Raw genomic sequence first — 21,718 nt, forward strand, 5'->3', positions numbered from 1 at the left:
AACTTGATTTGTTGTTAACATAAGTTATAATCATGAATGCCTGACAACATTTACAAGTATTAGCATTATTCGAATAAGATAGCTAATGTAATCATGTTAACAATTTATAATTTGATTGGAACCTCCTTGTGTGTGGTTTCCAATTGAATAATAAGGGTTTATACTATACTTGTTTGAAATACCATTAGTGGATCCTCTAACCTTGACATTTGTTGTTATCATTGTTTAATCCTTGCGTTAATCTTCCATCTCAAAAGTTCTCATCAACTTCTTCCTCTTCTTCACTATTATTATTATTATTGTTGTTATTGTTGTTGTTATTGTTACTTTTGTATTATTGTTATCTATAATTTATACAATTAACTTCCCTGTGGTTCGACCCCGGTCTTGCCGGGTTATTTATTACTTCGACACTCCTGCACTTGGGAGAAGACATCAATCTTTTGGTCGTGTCAGATACAATATAAATTTCATAATTATAAAAATTTTATAATTTTTTTTGTATTTGTCTTTACTCTAGATTTATTAATCTAATATTGTATGAATATTAAAAATAAATTAAATTTTTATTAATAATAAATATATATTTATATTAATATAATAATATCACGTTTAACCAACTGCTTATTTACATGACATAAAAAATTATAATATATTATTAATCAAATTTAACTTTTCTCATCAACTGAATTTAATTTATCATGTGATTTGGTTTCAGACGTAGGTAAAGAATTATATCATTTAATTATTTATTAGAAATTTTAATATTTTCAATTTTTTTTGAATTAATTTAGCATTTAAAATTTTTAGAAGAAGATTAGTGTGAAAGTTTAAATGAAATTATTATTTTTGATATTATAACAAAGATTTATTGAATGATTCAACTGAAATAACTCATGGATCTGCCACTACGTATAATAAATGAGTTTGTTCTCCCATTGTACTTGAATCCTTCTCTTCGAGTTCAATTGGTCGATGTTAATTAGGCTAGCAAGCAAGTACTCTCCTCCTGTAATTCAATTGGTCAAATGTTATTTACTTTTTTGTTTGGTCAAATTAATGTTAATTTTGCTTTTTGGTTTGGATCTTCCTAAAACTCACATGTTGGTGATCATCCTTCGGTAACAGTGATGGTTATTTCTGTTTTTTAAAATGATTTTTATTTAAAAATATATTAAAATAATATATTTTTTATTTTTAAAATTTTATTTTTAATATTAGTATATTAAAATGATTTAAAAATACCAAAAACATATAAATTTAAAATAAAATAAATAAATATTTTTAAAATACTTTTAAAATACAAAAACAAATAATACCTCCTCTTCAACTTCTTCAGATCAAATGAGTTCAGATTCTCTTTTTTAAAATTAAACAGAAAATCTTTGCCTTGCCATTTCCATTTTCTATTTGGATATTTGTGATTGCAAAGCATTATTAAAAAAAATCAAATTTTAATAATAATAATAATAAAACAGATTGAAACTAATTCACAGACGGTAAAGTACACTACCCACCAAACACTGAAAGGCAAGCTTTAGCTACGCGCATATCTATCTCCAAGATTTTACCTTGTACCACCTACACCCCAATCGTTAGATTAGGACACCTGAACGGTTTTGATAAGGTTTCCAAAACCCTGGTTCTTTGTCTCTACCATGCTGCAACACCCAGGTTATAATGCAGATTCTGTAAGGAAAAAAAAGAGATTTGTGGCTGGACATGATCACGGCTTGTTGAGCAGTGTAGATGAGATCATGAATCATGACATATAGCATGAGTTGTTGAGTTTCGAGGAGGGCTAGGTATGTGGTTGTGTGATTTAGTATTTGTCCCTTCTGGTGCTCGGATTCGGATTCTCTCTACGGAGGGTTTGATAAACTTTCCACACAGTGTGCTTCTACCCATAGAAGTTAAGGTCCTAGCAGGAGAACTGTTCTAGTTCAGCCCATGTAAGGCTATAAGGAGTAGAATTGGCTTGCAAAAGTTTTGGTGGAGACTTGGAAATGACTCCCAAAGGGTTGGTTTTATTTTAATATTGATATGATTCAAAATTTAACAGTCAATGGCTCTCGAGGTTTCACTTCAGTTAACCAATGGCTTGGGTTAACGAGTATGACTTTTGGTAAAAAAGGTATATTTTGGTGGAGCATTTTAAGAATCATATTTCAAAGAGATATTTCCTTCGTAATGTTATTATTATTTATTTAAAAGTATTGTACAAAGAAAATAATAACTCCTACAATGTTAAACTGGATTACTGATTTATATATGGCTTCTCTCGACTTTCTATAAATAAAATGAGAGAATTTTATGAACAATTCTTCCAAATTAACAAAATCCTGTAGTGGGGAGTAAATCTTGTGGTGTCTGAAAGAAAGAAATAGAAGGTTTTAAGGGTAATCATAGATATATTGTATGACAATTAGTGCAAATCAGATGTTTGCCAACAAAAAATATATCATGTTTAAGAAAGAGTGATAATTTTTATAAGTTCTACTAAGTAATAGGATATAGCATCGATGAATATGAAGAGTTTCACCAGAAGGTGATACAAATGATGACTTGTGGTCTATTGCAAATAGAGAATGAGGAAAATGCTATAGGTTTGATAAGTTTTCAAGGATAGAAAGCAGAGATATGTAGGCTTCAACATACAAGAACAGTCCACTAAAGCTCATTCTAACAAGACTCGTTGTTACCTACAATGAGAACTGTAGTGCATTGCCTCATAATTACAGAAATTCCCTCAATATTGAGTGTCATACTTCTATGTTTCAGAACAAGATTGTTGGATCCACCAAAGCTCGTCCTAACAAGACCTGTCGTTTCCTACAATGGGAATAATGCATTGCCTCATAATTTCCGCCATTAATCCTAATAGATCTACCATTGTGGGCTAAATTAATCCATATACAAAAATTGATCCAAAAACTTTATTAGTAAGCCTAAACCCTGATCTAAACAAGACTTGGATCCTAACTGAAAACAAAGTATTAATTAAACCCAAACAAGTATTGGGTTGTAGCTAACAAAATAAAAATAAAGCCTATAAGTTCTAAGTCTTTATCTGTCGTTAGAAGAGAATAAGAAAAGAAAATATTGCAGATCTGATATAAGACTTATTTATAGCCTATAATGTTACCGTAGGAACTAAAGGAGAAGTTGTTATCCCTTTAGTTTCCAAGTTAGAATTGAATTGTAGTCTCAACCTTATATTTATTCTTCTTTTGAAAGGAAAATGATGTTGCCTTTAAGGCTCCTCTTTGCAACCTCTTGGTATCCTTCCAATATTAGAAAACATAATTAATTTATTGAATTATTCTTCTTGTATAACAAGGAGACCGTGTCGGCCATATGTCTCCTAAGTCAGTTTAGATTACTTTGTTTTCTCTATTGTGTTTTTTCCTCTACTGACATGGAAATAAAATAAAAATAAAAATTTTTAATATTTAAAGGAAATAATCAATGTTCCCACATATAATAAAAATTCCAATTCTAATTAGGACTTCACAAAACACATGAAAACATCACATAACAAGGTCGGCTGAAACTTATACAAAATTGGCAGCTATATTGTCGAAACTTCATAACCTAAATAAAGGTGAATTGGGCCCCTATTGCACATGGATTAAATGTATTAAGGCCTCCTCTTGACGCTCCAAAGGATCCCCAAGTTCATCCTTGGCCAAAACTTGTACAACCAGTCCATTCAATGCTTCTTTAAATGCCTTTATTTTAGACCTTGTGATGGGCCCATTTGGAATATATAATAGGTCCTTGGTGTTTGCGGGCTAGTCTGTATCATCCCGTATTTCCTTAAAATGATTCGACCTCAAATCAAAACCTCTGTCAAATAAAGTAATTTCAGCAACAATAAAGGTAGCACTAATACCATACTCGGAATATTAACTTTGTAGGCATTGTCATTGATCCTCTCTAAAATTTGAAATGGACCATTACCACGAGGCTATAACTTTGATTTCCTATGTTTATGAAATCATTCCTTACACATGTGCATCCAAACCCAATCATCGGGTTGGAAAACAATCTAGCATGGCAATTCTAATGGTGGATTTCTGGGAGGGAGAAGGGAAAGGTTGAAGATGATGGTTTGCTTGGTCTAGAAGGGCGGTAGTAGTGATGAGGAAGAGAAGATGAAGTGGGCAAAATAGTTTCCCCAGGGTGACAACAGTTGGTATAGGTTAATTGAGTGTAGGGTTTTTTTGTATTTTTTTTATCTCCCTCATAAATTCTCCTCAAATCTCCCCCCTCCCCATTTTAATTATATGTGTAACCATCTATTTATAGGTGGAAATCTTTTTTTGGCTTGAAGGAAAAACAAACTAAGATCAATCATTGGATTTTAAGAATAAATCATAACCATTCATGTGCTAACTTGGAGACAAAACAAAGAAAAATAGACCATTGAATTTAGAGAATACAACCTATTCATTTTTTTTATTTGCAGTTGAACTCCCTCGTAAAGTTGTCTCAATATCTTTGCCTTCTTTTCACCATTTAAACTTACCTTCTTTTTTTTTCCAAAGGTAAAGAAATTAAGTCTATAGGTGTTAGTGGATTAAACTTATAAACAATTTCAAAAGGAGAAAAGTCAGTAGTTGAATACACAATTCTATTATAAGCGAACTCAACAAAAGGAAAGCATTCTTCCTAGCTTTTCAGATTCTTTTGAATAACAATACGCAAAAGTTGGGATAAAATTTTATTCACTACCTTAGTTTGCCCATTTGTTTGAGGACAACAAGTTATCAAAAATAAGAGTTTAGTTCCTAATTTTCCCCACAAAGTCTTCTAAAAGTAGCGAAGGAACTTAACATCTCGATCTGAAACTATGCCCCTAGGAATACCATGCAAACATACAATCTCTCTAAAGAACAAGTTTGTGATATAAGATGCATCATCAATCTTATGGAACGCAATGAAATGCATCATCTTAGAAAATCTATCAACCACAACAAAAATAGAGTTTTCTATCTTTTATTTACTTAGGTAAACCTAAAACAAAGTCCATAGAGATATCTACCCAAGGTTTAGCGGGTCCAGGAAATGGTGTATATAATTCATACGATTATACTCTAGATTTTATCTTTCTACAAGCAATGCATTGTTCATTGATTTGTTGCACATTCCTTTTCATCTTTGGCCAATAGAAATGTTCATGCAATAAGTCCAAAGTTTTACAACCCTAAAATGACCAATTAAATCACCCTTATTTGTTTCACGAACAAGCAATTCATGCAAAGAACTAGCATGAATATACAATCAATTCTTTTAACTAGTAACCATTCATCAAATAAAACTTACCAAAATTTGAAGGTCCACGTGCATTATATATTTCGAGAGTTGTATCATCTTTTTTATGGGTTGTTTAACCACATGATCAAGAGGTTCGCATCAATTAGGGACTTGATTGAAGAAATTTAAAACCAAAGACCAAACTAAAAATAGGTGTGTGATTGTAGGGGTCAAAATTGAGCAAATTAGGTGGCCAAATTGAAGAAAAGTAAAAGTTTGGTAATCAATTAAGGGTTCAAATGCACAAATGAGAAACTGAGGACTAAGATGAAAATGGCGTTGAACTTTAGGGCTGATGATTGAATTTGGCAAGGAAATTGCACGAAATTAACACTTCGGGAAGTAAATGGGGGTGCAATTAAAAACAATTAAAAGAAAATGAAGTAAAGTGAAAATTTTCAAATTCCAAATTAAAAACCCTAATTTATAGGGTTTAGCCTAGGTGACGCGTCGTTCAGCCACTGTTTAGCTTTTTTCAGCAGTTTTGGCTGATTAAGTAGGCACTTTCAAGTAAATAAATGTAGCATTTTGGACCACCTTTAGGGCTGTGATCACCATTATTCAATTGAGAAATACCCCCTCTATAAAAATTAGCTACACTCATCAAAAGTTTACATCCCATTTTCTTCAACGAATTCAATAAAATCTTGTCTTCAATGAGCCATCACTGCATTTTTAAATTCTAGGCTAATCAGGTTGGCACTTTCAAACGAATAAATATGAAGCTACAAACCTCCAAATTGAGCAAGGATGAATTGAAATGAAATGTGTGCTTCTCCTCTACCAAGATCAAGTGGTCTCCGATGATGTTTACATCGGAGTTGCTTTGACGAAACCTTGAAAATGGATAACTCAGTCATCAATGGTCGTGATACCCATTTTGCAAAACCATTAATTGTTTTCATATGTTCACACTCCAAGCCTTCTCAGTGGGTTCTTATCAAAGTCTAGCCAAGTTTCTCTCAAGATATGTAGTGTTCTTTGTGTTCTTGGGAAGAACATTGCCTTAACTTTATGACTTATACCAGTTTTCATCTAATTCTTTGCATATAAACCTTCAGGCAACTTGATTAGCTAATAATCTAGGTTTATTTGCATTAATAACATGTTTTCAATAGGTTTTAATCCTAGGTTTCGATTTTAAACTAAAACATTTTTTGATAAAATCATGGTTTTTTAGTGATAACCAAAGTGAATGGATGGTAGATTATTGATCATTTCATGATTTCAAACTTGTATGTGTCTTTGGTATGTCCATATATGGTTTGATTTGGAATCCACATTGTTAGGTTCATGTTGAATGTTTTGTAGTGCTCTTCATATTCTTTATTTATTAGGTTTTGATTCGTTTTGATAAAGAGTTTTTGAGTTTTTTATGCTTTTTTTAAGTTTGATTCATTTTGAATTATGATTTAAGTTTTGGTTTGATTTTCATGTCAAACCATTAGGCTTTGGTCCGGTTTATGGTTGAACCAAAAGTTTTGGGTTAACTTGATCAGGTCAAAACTAGGTCAAAAGTTAAAACCCTATTTGGCTGGGAAATATTTTTGCTATGGATTTTTTGGCTTAAGGGTGTATTTGGAAAACACCCCCCTAAGACTATTTTGACAGTTTTGATTTTAGAAAAAATAGGTTTTTATCAAACTGGACCTTAAAAAAAATAATTTCTGCTTATTGCATAAACTCAATCCTTACAAAAAATTGTTTTAAAAAAATTATGTTTCTTTGTATTTTTTTTAATTTTACAACAAGTTTGTAAAAATTCTTTAAGGATTTGGTCAATATTTCAATAACCTCAAAATTTTAATTCCTAAAAATCAATGATCAATATTTTGATATAAATGTTGGATTACTAGTAGGTTGGTATTTAAATATCAAGAGTTGACTAGAAAATTCTCAGAATTATTTTGGATATTCAACAATTTTAATTAGGAGTATTTTTCACCACAATATACGAGTTGTACAAAAAAACTTTCACCTTCCAGAATAGGTGATCCCTGTCAGAGCACCTACATGGATTCTCCCTAAAAGAATTTACCTGGGCATACGAGCCCATAATAAATTTAAAATGTCAAATTCATGAGCATAAATCTTCATGAGCCCATAATCTTTGTCTTGCAAAGGTAGCAATACCTTATCATAAAAAGATCAAGATAAAACTTAAGACTATGGATTGTGGATTTATTGAATATGCATACAATAGTAGTGGTTATCAATATTTTATACATAAGTCAAGAATGAAGGATATTTATTCTAATACTATTACGGAATTAAGGAATGCTATATTATTTGAGGATATGTTTTTATGGAAGGAAATATGAGAAAACGGTTCACTTAAAAAAACGATTGAGGCTAGCTCAAGTAATCATCATTAATTAAAAGATGATGAAGTTAAGCTTAGAAATATAACAAAAATGACCAAAACATTTGGTTCTGATTTTTTTGGCATACTTATTAGAAAATGAACCTCAAACCTACTCTAAGGCAATGTCTTATCCAAAAGCTTCTTATTGAAATGAAACAGTCAATAGTGAAATTGAATCAATTATGGATAATCATACATGAAAACTAATGGATCTTTCTCATAAAAATAAATCATCAAGCCATAAGTGGATCTTTAAAATAAAGATGAAAGTTAATGATACTATTGATAGATATAAAGCTACACATATTGTTCAAGGTTCTAAACAACAAAGTGTGGAAGATTTTGGCATATATTCATCTGTGTCAAGAATAACTTCCATACGAACGTTAATAGCCATTACATCTATTAATAAGTTTGAAATACATCAAATGGATGTAAAAATAACCTTCTTAAAATAATAATATTTATGAGGAGGTTTACATCGAACAACCTGAGGGGTTTGTTGTCAATTGACAAAAAAAGAAAATCTGTGAACTTGTAAAATTATTATATCATTTGAAACAAATATCTAAACAATGACATGAAAAATTTAAAAAGGTTATGTTGTCAAATAAATTTAAAATCAACAAAGTTGATACATATGTTTATGTGAAAAACACATATAAAGGTTATGTCATTGTATATCTCTATGGAATACATGCTTATTTTGAGTAGTAATGATCACATGATCAAGTCTACTAAGAAAATATTAACTAAACAAGTTTGACATGAAAAACTTGGGTGTTGCAATGTCATACTAAGAATAAATATTTCTAGGGCATCTGATGGATTGATATTGTCTCAATCTTATTATGTTGAGAAAATTCTCGAAAAAAATTTTGGTTTGTTTTTTTATCAAAAACTGAATAAATCAAAATGCTCACCTTTATAATTGCTGGAAAATAGAGGCAGTAGTTTTTTCTCAAAATTTCAATTTTCAACCCATTTTTTACCCAAAAAACACTATAAAGACCTTAATAAATCCATTTATGGCTTTAAACAGCCCAAAAATCGATTCAAAATCCAAAATCAACCCGAAACAAAAAAAGAAGTTCTTGAACTTAGATCTACCATCTCAGGTGATGCTAATATTAAAAAAAAAAACACCATAATAGAACTCCTCTTATCAAATAAAATTATTGACACCAAGATTGACCATTTAGAAGACCAGAATCATTGTCAATTGAGATTCTCTATCATAGAAATCCAATAAGTCTCTCTCTCCTCTACCAAACTGGGTACTAAAAAATAAAAATAAAAACAAAGTTTTACATCAAAATTTAATCTTAGAAAACTCAAGGGACTAGAAAGTGATCATTTGAGAAATTGAAAGACTAAATTAAGCATTTCAAGAAAAATTTAAAACTACACTATTTTTTAAGTCTTTTCTATCCTGATCCTCCTTTTAATTTTACCAACGGTTAACCAATAAAATACTACTGACCATCAATTTTGCAACAAAATAACTTAATCAAAGAAATAAAGTTCGTTGATAAAAAAAAAAAAAAAAAAAAAAAGATCCATTGCTTCCATCGTATGTATAATATGCCACTTCAGTGAGGATAGTGTAAAAATTATATAACAGCATTTACTACCTCTAATATGAATCATTAAATCGAACAAAACAAAACATCTTGACTTTCCATTGATAGGTTGCAAGCATATTATTACTTTGCCCCGCTTTCCTTCAGCCTAAAGGTATATTGATTTTAAGGTTCTTCTTCCTACTTTTCTCTAAATCAACATGTGCACCCTCGCATGCATTTATTGACACTCTTCTTTCTCCATGCTTTTACTAATTGTTTGATTACTGTCCTTTAATTAAAGATGTTGGTGCAGAATCATAATCTACCTCATTAATAGGTTATGGGCTTTGCTAGTCTTCTCCCAATAACGCACTTTACTGGCAAAACAACAGCCGATCAGCAGGTCCACGTCTGTACCTGGTGCCAACTCATGCCAATATTAGATCGCATGGCCAAGAACCACAAAGTCTCAACTTATGCTGGGATCCAATCCATGCGGGCTCCGGGCTCCTTTTTCTTCGAACGTCATAGAACTTTACCAACGAAGTCCGAGGGCACCCATAATGCGTTGTTGAAACTATGATTATCAAAAACTTGAATTTTTTTTTTACTTTAAATTTTATATATATATATATATATATATATTTCTAGATTGTTTTGATATACTAATATTCAAAATTATTTTAATGTAATTTTTAATAAAATAATTATTATCACACTCTCAAAAATCCCTATAAAATATTAAGCAAATCCCGCTTCATTGAAGAAGATGAACCTTGTCCCATAAAATATATGGAACTCCAAGCTGTTTTGACATGATATCGAGTGCTTGAAGGAGTCAATGTTTAACTCCCTCATTAGGGATTTAAATTTGGAAAAAAAAGAATCAGACAATAGTGCCATCATTTGCAAAAGCCAGTTCGCATACAAGAGCAAGATGATCACTTCCCCATTTCTGCAAGATGAGGGAGAATTAAGGACACAGATTCAAAATGCAGTAAGATAAATTTGAGACTAACAAGCTAATAGAGTGCATATAAAATAACTATAGGGACACTAACGATAATTGTGTAGCGTATCAAAGATATCATGTCTGACTAACTGGATGACTGACTGCTTTATTTCAACAGAAAGCGACAGATCAAAGTTGCATTTGAAAATTAAAAGTACCTCATTGGGAAGCCCTGCACTTCTTCTCAAAATATTAATTGGTAAGGTTTCAAGAACTCTCACAGGAATAAGTCCCTTTGTATGCCTGTGAAAAAATTGAAATCAGGACAATAAATTGCGGATGCGGGCTGTGTATTCTGCATGTTTATATTATGTGATCAGATTACCATATGTAATCAACAGTTCCCATAAACTTGGAGTGGTACGAAGTTGCCAAGGGTTCTCCTCGGTTGTCTCTCAAGCCACGGCTCCCCTAAAGAATGTAACCAAGTTATATTATAAGAAAAACTTTTTTTTCACCTATATTTATTTCTTTATAGAAAATAGCTACTACAGATGGCCACTGCTTGGTGTAGTGGTAAAAATTTTGGACTTCAATCTACAAGAAAGCAAGTTCAAATATAGACAGCCACTTCACTTCATTGGAAAATACTGAAGGCAGGACTACCTCCAAACTCTCTCCCATAACCCGAATTTAACAAGGATACAGCAAAGTAATGACACTACGTTAACAATGATGTTCCTGAAAAAGTAACAAATGTGTATATAACAAGAATGCAAGAATAAAAGGAAGGGGAAAAAAAGAGATCTAAAAGCTTACCGGAACCCCAAGATATGCACTATAGAGTTTTAATTCGTGTTGAAGACGTGTGAGTTCTTCACTGCCAGTTGCTAGTCTTAATTCTTCATCACTCCATCTATAAATCAATGACCTTGAGAAATATTCACATGACACCGTACACCAGTAAGTTAAATGAGCCATTACTATTTCAGTGATCAATATTTCAAAATAAGATGCTAATTAAAGATAAAACAAATTTGCATCCATGGGATCTCAATCTACAAGCTTAAATGACATCCAAAACAGCATAATTTCCAAATATTTTTAACCTCGCCACATTTTCATCCTGGGATCTCAAGTCTTTCTGCTGTGGTGGACATTCAAGCTGCCCAGAAATATTCCTACGGTCATGTAGCAGGATTTCCAACTGCCAAAATTCATGCAGCACGTAGCAAAAGAAGTTACAACTATGGGGTACTTAGGCATCCAAGTTGAAATACAAATGATGAAGAAAAAAACTATGACCTTGATGCAGTACAATAACAAAACTGACCTCAGAAGCAGTGAGAAACTGATAAATAGCACTCTGATCATCAGACAAAAACAATACTGAAGTTAGAAGTTCGCACTGAGGTTTACATGGTATAGGATAACAGTCAAAATAATAATCACAACCTCACCTGTGGTAAGCTATTTAGATCCCCACCAATTATAATAGGTATGTTGCCCCATTCTTGTGATAATTTGTATGCTTTTTCAAGAAATATTCGAACCTATATCATGGAGGGGTAAATACATATTTAAGATATCATGTGTCAAGCTTCCAAAAGTATAAATAATGATGGTCCTTGTTTTCACTGAGGAAATGACTGGCATTCCAAACAGTCCCCCCTCAACCATCCCAATGGGAAATAAAAAAGGTAACACCATCCTGTGCACGGAGAATACATGCAGAGAGGTATATAATCTGTGAGATGCTCTTGGTTTCTTCATAAGGGGGGAGAGGAGCATTGAATACCTGACCTAGCTTGATATCTCCACGGTTTGGGTTGAAGAGTACATGTATATTTCCAACCACTAAGCTTCGCCTTTTTGGGGATATTGTCCTATATATGTGGTGACATGTGAGTGATCAACTTAGTCATATGATTTCAAGAATAACAACTGATTAAGACAAGAGTTTAAATAAGACTTGAGGTCAAAGATCAAACCCCTTTTTAATCATAAGAGGGGGGGGAAAAAAGTAGATGCTGCTGTTTCAGGTCAATTATAAAATTAACTGCAGTTGAATAAGAAATTATTGTAAACCATTAACTTAAAAAGGAAGCCAAATTCTCATCCTCTTTCATGTAAACAACAGCACCCCAACGTGCAAGATCATTAAGATGATGTTTCCATGATAAATATTAAATTGGAAGCACAAGAAACACATACTCCAATATAAAGAGCATAAGCTTTAATGAGTGAAGAATACAAGTATATCCAGCAAAATGAAAACCCTGAATATTACTAGTAGAGAAAGTGTGTCAAATTGTTTCTTGAACACCTTATAAGAAGCATAAAGATTATATGTGACAATTTAGAAAATCCCAGCATATTTTTGGGTTATATAGGAGCCGTTCATTAATTCACATTTCATATATGCCCAGTAGTTTTTACACACTAAACAATGGAGCATAATGTATTTGAAACTTACTTTGATGCTTCTGTACACAAGCCAGTACCCGATTGATTTTCATTCATCTGCATATTTCAGGAATTGGAACCAATGAAACCAAAATAAGTTTAACCATTGCCAAGAAGTCTGTAAATAATGAATATGCCTCCCAACAACAAAATTTTTCTCTTACAGTCATAATATATAAAATCAAGGGATGCATAGTGGAAGAAATAACATAAAAGAGACATGGTGGGGACTCTAGATCCAAGACAGTTCACACATGCGTATAATTGAAGACGACGGAAGATTGCCCAACCCTAAGTTATTGGATTTTACTTGGGTTTATTATTAGGCTTAGTTTGTTATTTTGTTGGACAATTTTATTTAGTGGGCTATGAGCTCAATTGTTGGTTATTTTAGGGTTTTACAATTTATATATTCATTTTTTATATATTACAGAGATAATGATGAATTGATAAAAAAAGTTGCATACTTTTGTTTTTCCAACCCCCCTTTCCTTTCTTTTTCTTCTTCAACCCCTTTCTTCTAATTCTAAGTTTTTCTTCTTCTTTTATTTTATTTCTTTTAAATCTCTTTTGTCTCACATCAGCTTTGATAGCAGAGCACAGTTTTTTTTAGTTGTAGCTAAACGATCCATCACAATCACCAAAATTCAATCACAGCTCCTAAACCCTAAAATTTATAGGAAGCTCTCATCAAAAGTGAACTAAAAAAAGGTGTCAAAAAAGGAAAAGAGTGTTTCTTTTGCCTTTTTGTTTACTATCAGGAGAAAAAAAATCAGATCAATTTTCCTGTTTGCATTGGAAATCAACAAAAGATCCCCACGCACCATCGGCAGCTCCACTAGCCACCCTGCCCACCTATAGTTGAACTCATCCACCACATCCATCAGAAAACAAACCATAATGGCCACAACCACTCCCAACTTTAGCCCAAAAACCATACCTTCACATGACACCAAATAACCAAACAACTCTGCCACCAGCCTAGACAACCGCCACTAGCCCAAACAACCACACCAACAGTGACCCATCACCAGCTGACTATCTTAACCACTACAAACCACCAACACACCACTGAATTACCACCACAAGATTCTATTAAACCCTTATCCAAATAGACCTCCAAACCACTACAAAACGTAATACTTGTAGAACACAACAATCCCAAAGAGAAACCACCATAGAACCCAATCGCTCTCTTCAAACGTCGGAGGTAGTCATCAACAAACTAGTCCAACAGCACACCAACAGTACACCAGCAGCCCTCCAACATCCACTGGTGTTGAAAGAGAATAACAGAAATACAGGACAACCACTAGCATTCTCTTTGGCCTGTTTATATGCAGCATCCAGCTTCTTATTCTCATTAGGTGTGCTTGTCCACACACTATATCTAATGCTCTTGTGGATGTTATACTCATGAATGATTTAATGAGCCTGTCCACACACTATATCTAATGCTCTTGTGGATGTTTTACTCTTGAATGATTTAATGACAACGAACTTTGCATTTGCGCATTCTTCAGCGAAGTCTTCCTAGGTAGACTTTTAGTCTGGATCAAATCAAAGTATGGAACAGAGAGGCGTGAGAAAGAACTGCCAAATTCTCTTTTTAATTTATTGTTGAATTCCATAACATTGTTTTATTTTATTTTGGGTAGGTAATGACTATATGATTTGGTGAAATTCATATTCTTTCACTTTTAAGGGTATAAAGATCTAGCTCATTAGATTACCATCAAGACCTAACAGTAGGAACAAAAAAAGAGAGAGAATCTGAAAGAAAAAGGACTTGATGAATGAGTTTGAGAAAGAGATTAAAGGGAATATGGTGTATCTACCTTAATGATAGAGGAAGTTTCAAGAAACTCTTTAGTGAAACCACTTGAAGTAGGTGTGTTGTTGGAAGAGTTTCAAATAGTTGTCCTCCTAAGCTCCTTGATTCCATGCCCTCTACGCTTAATCTCAAGCATGTCAAATATTTTAAGCAACCTCCTAAGCTCCTTAATGTCTTGCATCCTATGCTTGACATCCAACATGTCATAAATTTTGAATAACTTACAAAGCTCTCCTTACCTCTTATTCATAATAAGAAAGACAAGGATGGCCTCAATTCACTAGAATGTGTTTGATCTATATCCACTCAGGATTCAAAAAATGCTTCTTCCATTCCCCATATCCCCAATCATAAAGTGTTCATGGTCACAATCCTGTAGATCTTCTTCCCATGCCTCCTTACTCTAAATGTCCAAGTCAACTAAGTATTTTGTATGTAGATTTCATGATTTTCATATTGAGATTATAAAACAAATTCGAGCAACTAATGAACAATACAAATTTCAAGCTGATTTACATAAGTTTCATGATACATTTAATATTAAAGATTTTTTCATGTTAAACCTAAATGGTGTATACTCTTGAAACTAGTAAAAAATTGTAGACGAGCAATGCTAGACCATCTAAAATGTTACAAATTGTTGAATCAAATATTTTATGTCATTAACCTACCACCAAATTTTAGTATTAGCTCTACTTTTAATATTATTAACTTGGTTATTTAGAAATTGCAACAACTTATCCCAGATGATCCTTTTGAAACCCTCACCTCATTACCCTTATCATTAGCACAAAAGGAATGTATTAATGCTATTTTGAATGCAAAAGTTATTTTTACCAAGGATGGTGAAGTTCAACGAATCTCAATTTGTGAGTTAGACGACCAGATTGATTCAGACTGTACTTGAATTATAAGAGAGACATTGCAACAACTTGATTTTGATCTTTAGGAATCTTATCAAAGCCGCCTAGAGCTATATTCAACGAAGACGAGTTTTCCCAGCCCTGGAAAAGATGGCAGAGACACCAAATCCGAGACAGCTCATGCATGTTTATAATTGAAGATGACGGAGGGTACCCCTATGTTATCAGATTTTACGTGGGTTTATTATTAGGCTTAGTTTATGTTATTTTGTTGGACAATTTTAATTAATAGGCTATTGATTGTGCATCAAAAGTATCATTAAGTCTCTTATTTTACATATGTATTTATTGTTTTTATTTGGGTTTTTTATAATAATTGATGTGCTTTTTAGTAATGAAGTTTCTTTTAATGTATCGATAGGTTGTTGGAGCTTAAATGAATTATTTTAAAAAATTTAACATCGGAATTCGGAACAAAGAATTGAAGAGAAATTTAGTTGAAGATTGAAGCAAATCTTGGTTCAAATAAGTGCTCCAAATTTGCCCCAAAAATCAATTCTATTCCAATCCTAGAAAAGATTATCATATGATCTATTTCAAGCCCAAACTTGCCTTATATTGTGTGCAAACTTCAACCATCAAACACTCAAGGTTTCAATGTCAATCTTAGCCCAAATAATAGGTACATTTGTATCCTTATATGATGCTTAAATTCAGCCTCCAAATCAGCCCAAGCACAATCCATGATCTTACATGTCCACACAACAAATAACATTTGATTTATTTTAGGTAATCCATTGATCTAAGAGGGCAGACACATGGATGGAAAGCTAGAGGGGACATTGTTACATTATTTTGGGTCAAAAGGAAGAAAGAGACAGCTCATAAAGGAGGAAGAAAAACGTGCACCAAAGTGTTCTCCAAGCTGGTCTGATTTGATTTTCCAGAACACCTTTCGGTGTTGTGCCCATAACTTTTGACTCAGATGTCCAAATGAGTTGTTCTTTAATGATCTAGAAAGCTAACAGAATGGCCTATAAATATGTCTCTAATAGCTGTCTCCAAAAGAGACTTCTAAGAGGGTCGAATTGCTGTCCAAAGTTAGCGTCATATTTGTGTTAGAATTTTTACCGAAATTGTGTTGTGTTCTTCTTTGTAGATTTCAGTTCTTTAGTTTGTAAAACTTATTATTTCAGTTTGATTCAAGTTATTTCATGTTTATTAAAGTGTTCTTATATATAATCATGGTTGGCTAATCTCTTTTTTGGATCCAAATCAAGGATAATGGTGATTGAGGTGAGTTCTTTAAGATATGAATGAATCTTAATGTTTATCTTCTTATTTTCTTCATGAATGTTTTATTATTGCAAAGAAATTTTAGAAATCATTTAGGTAATGTTATAATCTTGAATTTTTATGCATAAACCTTAGTTTTGGTATAAAGATTGCTTGATTCAATGTCTTACTTAATATGAAAATACTCGTTCATTCTTAAGCAATAATCAATTTTCATCTTTTTAAACTTCATTGTAATATCTTCCGACCTAATATCAACTTAAAAAGATGAAGATTGATTATTGCTTAAGAATGAATGAGTACATCTCCATTTTACATATGTATTTATTGTTTTTATTTGGGTTTTTTATAATAATTGATATGCCTTTTAGTAATGAAGTTTCTTTTAATGTATCGATAGGTTGTTGGAGCTTAAATGAATTATTTCAAAAAATTTAACGTCGGAATTCGGAACAAAGAATTGAAGAGAAATTTAGTTGAAGATTGAAGCAAATCTTGGTTCAAATAAGTGCTCCAAATTTGCCCCAAAAATCAATTCTATTCCAATCCTAGAAAAGATTATCATATGATCTATTTTCATTCTTCATTCTTAAGCAATAATCAATCTTTATCTTTTTAAGTTGATATTAGGTCGGAAGATATTACAATGAAGTTTAAAAAGATGAAGATTGATTATTGCTTAAGAATGAACGAGTACTTTCATATTAAGTAAGACATTGAATCAAGCAATCTCTATACCAAAACTAAGGTTTATGCATAAAAATTCAAGATTATAACATTACCTAAATGATTTCTAAAATTTCTTTGCAATAATAAAACATTCATGAAGAAAATAAAAAGATAAACATTAAGATTCATTCATATCTTAAAGAACTCACCTCAATCACCATTATCCTTGATTTGGATCCAAAAAAGAGATTAGTCAACCATGATTATATATAAAAACACTTTAATAAACATGAAATAACTTGAATCAAACTGAAATAATAAGTTTTACAAACTAAAGAACTGAAATCTACAAAGAAGAACACAACACAATTTCGGTAAAAATTCTAACACAAATATGACGCTAACTTTGGACAGCAATTTGACCCTCTTAGAAGCCTCTTTTGGAGACAGCTATTAGAGACATATTTATATGTCATTCTATTAGCTTTCCAGATCATTAAAGAACAGCTCATTTGGACATCTGAGTCAAAAGTTATGGGCACAACACCGAAAGGTGTTCTGGAAAATCAAATCAGACCAACTTGGAGAACACTTTGGTGCACGTTTTTCTTTCTCCTTTATGAGCTGTCTCTTTCTTCCTTTTGACCCAAAATAATGTAACAATGTCCCCTCCAGCTTTCCATTCATGTGCTTGCCCTCTTAGATCAATGGATTACCCAAAATAAATCAAATGTTATTTGTTGTGTGGACATGTAAGATCATGGATTGTGCTTGGGCTGATTTGAGGCTGAATTTAAGCACCATATAAGGATACAAATGTACCTATTATTTGGGCTAAGATTGACATTGAAACCTTGAGTGTTTGATGATTGAAGTTTGCACACAACATAAGGCAAGTTTGGGCTTGAAATAGATCATATGATAATCTTTTCTAAGATTGGAATTGAATTGATTTTTGGGGCAAATTTGGAGCACTTATTTGAACCAAGATTTGCTTCAGTCTTCAACTAAATTTTTAGGGAAGGTTTATTATTAGGCTTAGTTTATGTTATTTTGTTGGACAATTTTATTTAGTGGGCTATGAGCCTAATTGTTGGTTGTTTTAGAGTTCTACTATTTATTTATTGTTTTTCTAAATGTTTGTGAGATTATGATGAATTGATAAAGATCGTTACAGACTTCTGGTTTTCCAACCATTATTTTTCCTCTTTTCTTCAGCCCTTTCCTTCTAATTCTAAGCTTTTCTTTTTCTTTTATTTTATTTCTCTTAAATCTCTCTTTTATCCCGCATCAAGACATAAAACCATAGATGATATTAATGAAATCATCAAAATATCTTCTATTCCTCTATGCATTTCATTGAGTTATTCCATCCAAAATTTTATTTAAAATTGTAATGCTTTAAATGATGCTTGAACAGAGGTCACAATTCATGCAGTTGTAGCTGTACCATCATAGACCTTGCAATCTTTGACAGTCCAAACCACCAAGAGGAGCTTTCAATGTTAAAAAGAGCCAAGTTATCATATTTCCACAACTTTTACCAACATGAGCACAGATAAAACTCAAGTCTTAAATGCATCTAAAACCAAAGCTGTAATGCATCTAAAACCAAAGGAAGAAGAAGAAGAAGCATTTACTGTTGCAGCGATCGAAAATAAAAAGAAGAACATAAATAAGAAAAACTAGTTACACGTTGAAAAACCAACCCTTTGCATACCTTTAAAACACAAAATTGAGCAACATTATTTCGAAGGCCAAAACTCTGGAACTCAATATGTTCTTCATGCAAGAGGGTGAATCTGTAAGGAGAATCTGACTTGCTAAATGTTGTATATACAAAACAAACATGAAAATAAGGAAATGAACAGGTACATTTTCTGGACTGCAAGCAAATCTGTAGTCTACATTCTAAAGCAACATGGTGGTTGAAACTCAAACTTATGAAAACGTAAACATGCGTTCAGCTAATAACCAAAAAAATTGATTCATAATTCTCATCACTAGACACAAGAAAGATACGTTCAGCTAATAACCAAGGACAAAGTAATCTGTCAAAGCAAACTAATAGCTCAAACAACAAGCTTATATATATATTCCAAACTTAAAAGTTAAAACATGATCAGCCTTAGAAGCCCTTACAATTTATCTTTCCAAAAGACAGCACACCCATCACATGCGTCGCCTGTTCGAGCCTAAAGTAAAGGTAATCAATAGAACCACTTTAATAAAACTTAACAAACAATACGAAGTTGGGAAAAACTATTTCAATATATACCTTGTAAACACCTCTAAACCCATCCTTCTGTAGAAGATCATCTAAATCATCGAAACGATCGACTTCCTACAGCAGGAAAACTAGATCATCAAAATTACTAACAAGCATTGCTAATTAATACGATTAAAAAAAAAAAAGACAAGTGAAGTTCGACCTGCCTGAAAACAGAGTATCCCTGCATTGTAGTGATGCATCTCCTTACATATAAGCTCTTTTCGCCGTTCCCATTCCATGAATTCCGACGGAATTTTGAAATATAAATCCGGATGCTTTGATGCATTTTCAACACCTAATATATTGTATGAAACAAACACTACTCTATCTGCAGAATTAAAAACATTAAAACATTAAATAAAAAATTAAGCATCTGTCTAATCCTGATATATAAAATCAATACCTTCATAAGCTGGGGAATCATGACAAGAGAAGGTCCACTTGCGGTTATATTCAAAATTACTGTCGTAATTATGACTTTTCTTGCGCTGAATTGATTGGAATCTATTTGACAAAGAGACTGGGTTTTGATTTGGGTTATGAGGTTTAAGAGTTAGGGTTTTCTCAATTTTGGAGACTGATTTTTGCTTCTTTCTGTGATGGTATTGTCGTTTTTTATGAAAGGGATGCTTACGTTTGTATTTCGAGGTGGCGCTTGTGAGCTCCGTCGCTGGAGCTCGGTGGTTTAGGGATCTCATTTTAATGGATTGTTTTGTGTTCGCGGTGGCGCGTGCCTGGAGGCTGGAGGTATACCTGGGAGTGGCTGTAAGGACAAATAATGGAGGTGTTTTAAGGCAAAATTTGATAGCGCAGACTGCAGATGGGCTAAAGGTGGAATTGGTCCTGCTTTTATGAAGTTTTCTTATTTTGATCTCTTTACGCTTCTTTATCATAATTTTACCTTCTTACTTTCTAGAATCCATTACATTTCACCATTGATGGAAAGTCAGGCGTGCTGTGGACTGCAACCGTGCGCCATGTTGGTACCTCTTTTTTTATTCCCTTGATTGATTGTTCATTTTGGTTCCCAAATTATTATTATTTTTATTTCATTATTGTTGCATGATTTAAACCGTGATAATTCTTTTTGATTTATGTGCTAGTTAGTATTTTTAGTTTCAAAAAATATGTCTTGCTTTTTAGGTTGATGCTTGATTTTTCTTAATTAAATTTTAATATCATTTCAAAAAAATAAAAAAATTGAGGCCAACTTTAACATAGAAATAAAAAGGCATCTTTTTTTCTTTTCTTATTGTTCCCGGGGGCACGTATAAGTACATTTTGGTTCCTAAATTTTTTCACTTTTTCAATTTTTTGTATGTCTTTTGAGCTTTCCATGTTTTAATCTTTAACTTTATTTGTTTTGCATTTTAATCCTTGAAATTTTAAAAAAATAACGTTATTAAAAAATTAAAAAGAAAAAAGAAAGTGTTCAGTTAATCACATTCTGACCATTAAAAAAATCAATCTTAGTGTCATTTAGTTTCTATTAAAGAGAGAAGTGTTCTTAAGAGACTTTCATCATATTATAGAAAAAATAAATTGAAGTTAAGAAAATTTTTATTTAATTAATCAATTTTGTATTTCTTGACATTTTTAGAGTGTCTTTTTTGTATATAGGCTAGAAAAAAAATTGTGTTTTTTGTATAAAAAATTCAACTTAACTTTCTAGGCACCTCTATTTTGGTAGAAAACTAAACCAAAAGACAACACAACATATATTGTTATAGATTATATGTTATGTCTATTTAAAAAAAAAAATAAAGTGATGAACAATATATCATTCGCTTTTTAAACATAATGAAAAATAAATGGGTCAAGTGCAAGGGTCTAGTTTTGCAAGTCAACTCACCCCAATCTTTTTTTTTTTTTTTAAGACTAAGTTTGCTTGCCCAATCTCTTCAGCTCGTGCTCTTAGTCCTTTTTATGGGTTTTTTTTAGATTTTTTTTCTTTTAAGGTTTTTAATTAAATTTTCTATAAATTAAATATTTTTATGGGAATGTTAAAATTTTATTTTTTAATTATTACATACCTAATATGAAAGTAAAATTAAAAAAAAAATGTTCATGAATGTTTAATGAAAATACAATGTTTTCTGTTATTTTTTATGATTTTC

The 21,718-nt window shown here is 32.0% G+C and overlaps 1 protein-coding gene across 3 annotated transcripts; it reads right to left on the reverse strand.

The window, feature by feature from the left end:
- Nucleotides 1-9,988: 9,988 nt before the first annotated feature.
- On the reverse strand, nucleotides 9,989-20,451 carry LOC133678781 (carbon catabolite repressor protein 4 homolog 5). Of its 3 annotated transcripts, XM_062101270.1 has the most exons (14): nucleotides 20,005-20,448; nucleotides 19,762-19,929; nucleotides 19,608-19,669; nucleotides 19,472-19,524; nucleotides 19,050-19,131; nucleotides 12,678-12,724; nucleotides 12,000-12,087; nucleotides 11,662-11,754; nucleotides 11,535-11,567; nucleotides 11,311-11,408; nucleotides 11,021-11,132; nucleotides 10,587-10,672; nucleotides 10,420-10,504; nucleotides 9,989-10,204 (listed from the first exon to the last, which is right to left on the reverse strand). In XM_062101270.1, the coding sequence occupies exons 1-14, from the start codon at nucleotides 20,297-20,299 to the stop codon at nucleotides 10,136-10,138; spliced, it is 1,371 nt and encodes a 456-aa protein (XP_061957254.1). In that variant the 5' UTR covers nucleotides 20,300-20,448; the 3' UTR covers nucleotides 9,989-10,135. The 3 variants fall into 3 exon arrangements, 2 of the variants coding, with proteins under 2 accessions (XP_061957254.1, XP_061957255.1); XM_062101271.1 differs by lacking the exon at nucleotides 20,005-20,448 and having other exon boundaries at nucleotides 19,608-19,673; nucleotides 19,762-19,893; XR_009836043.1 differs by lacking the exons at nucleotides 9,989-10,204; nucleotides 10,420-10,504 and adding an exon at nucleotides 10,868-10,942 and having other exon boundaries at nucleotides 10,536-10,672; nucleotides 20,005-20,451.
- Between the last annotated feature and the right edge of the window lie 1,267 nt (nucleotides 20,452-21,718).

This window comes from Populus nigra, chromosome 18 (genome assembly GCF_951802175.1).
Source record: "Populus nigra chromosome 18, ddPopNigr1.1, whole genome shotgun sequence".
Classification (NCBI taxonomy): domain Eukaryota; kingdom Viridiplantae; phylum Streptophyta; class Magnoliopsida; order Malpighiales; family Salicaceae; genus Populus; species Populus nigra.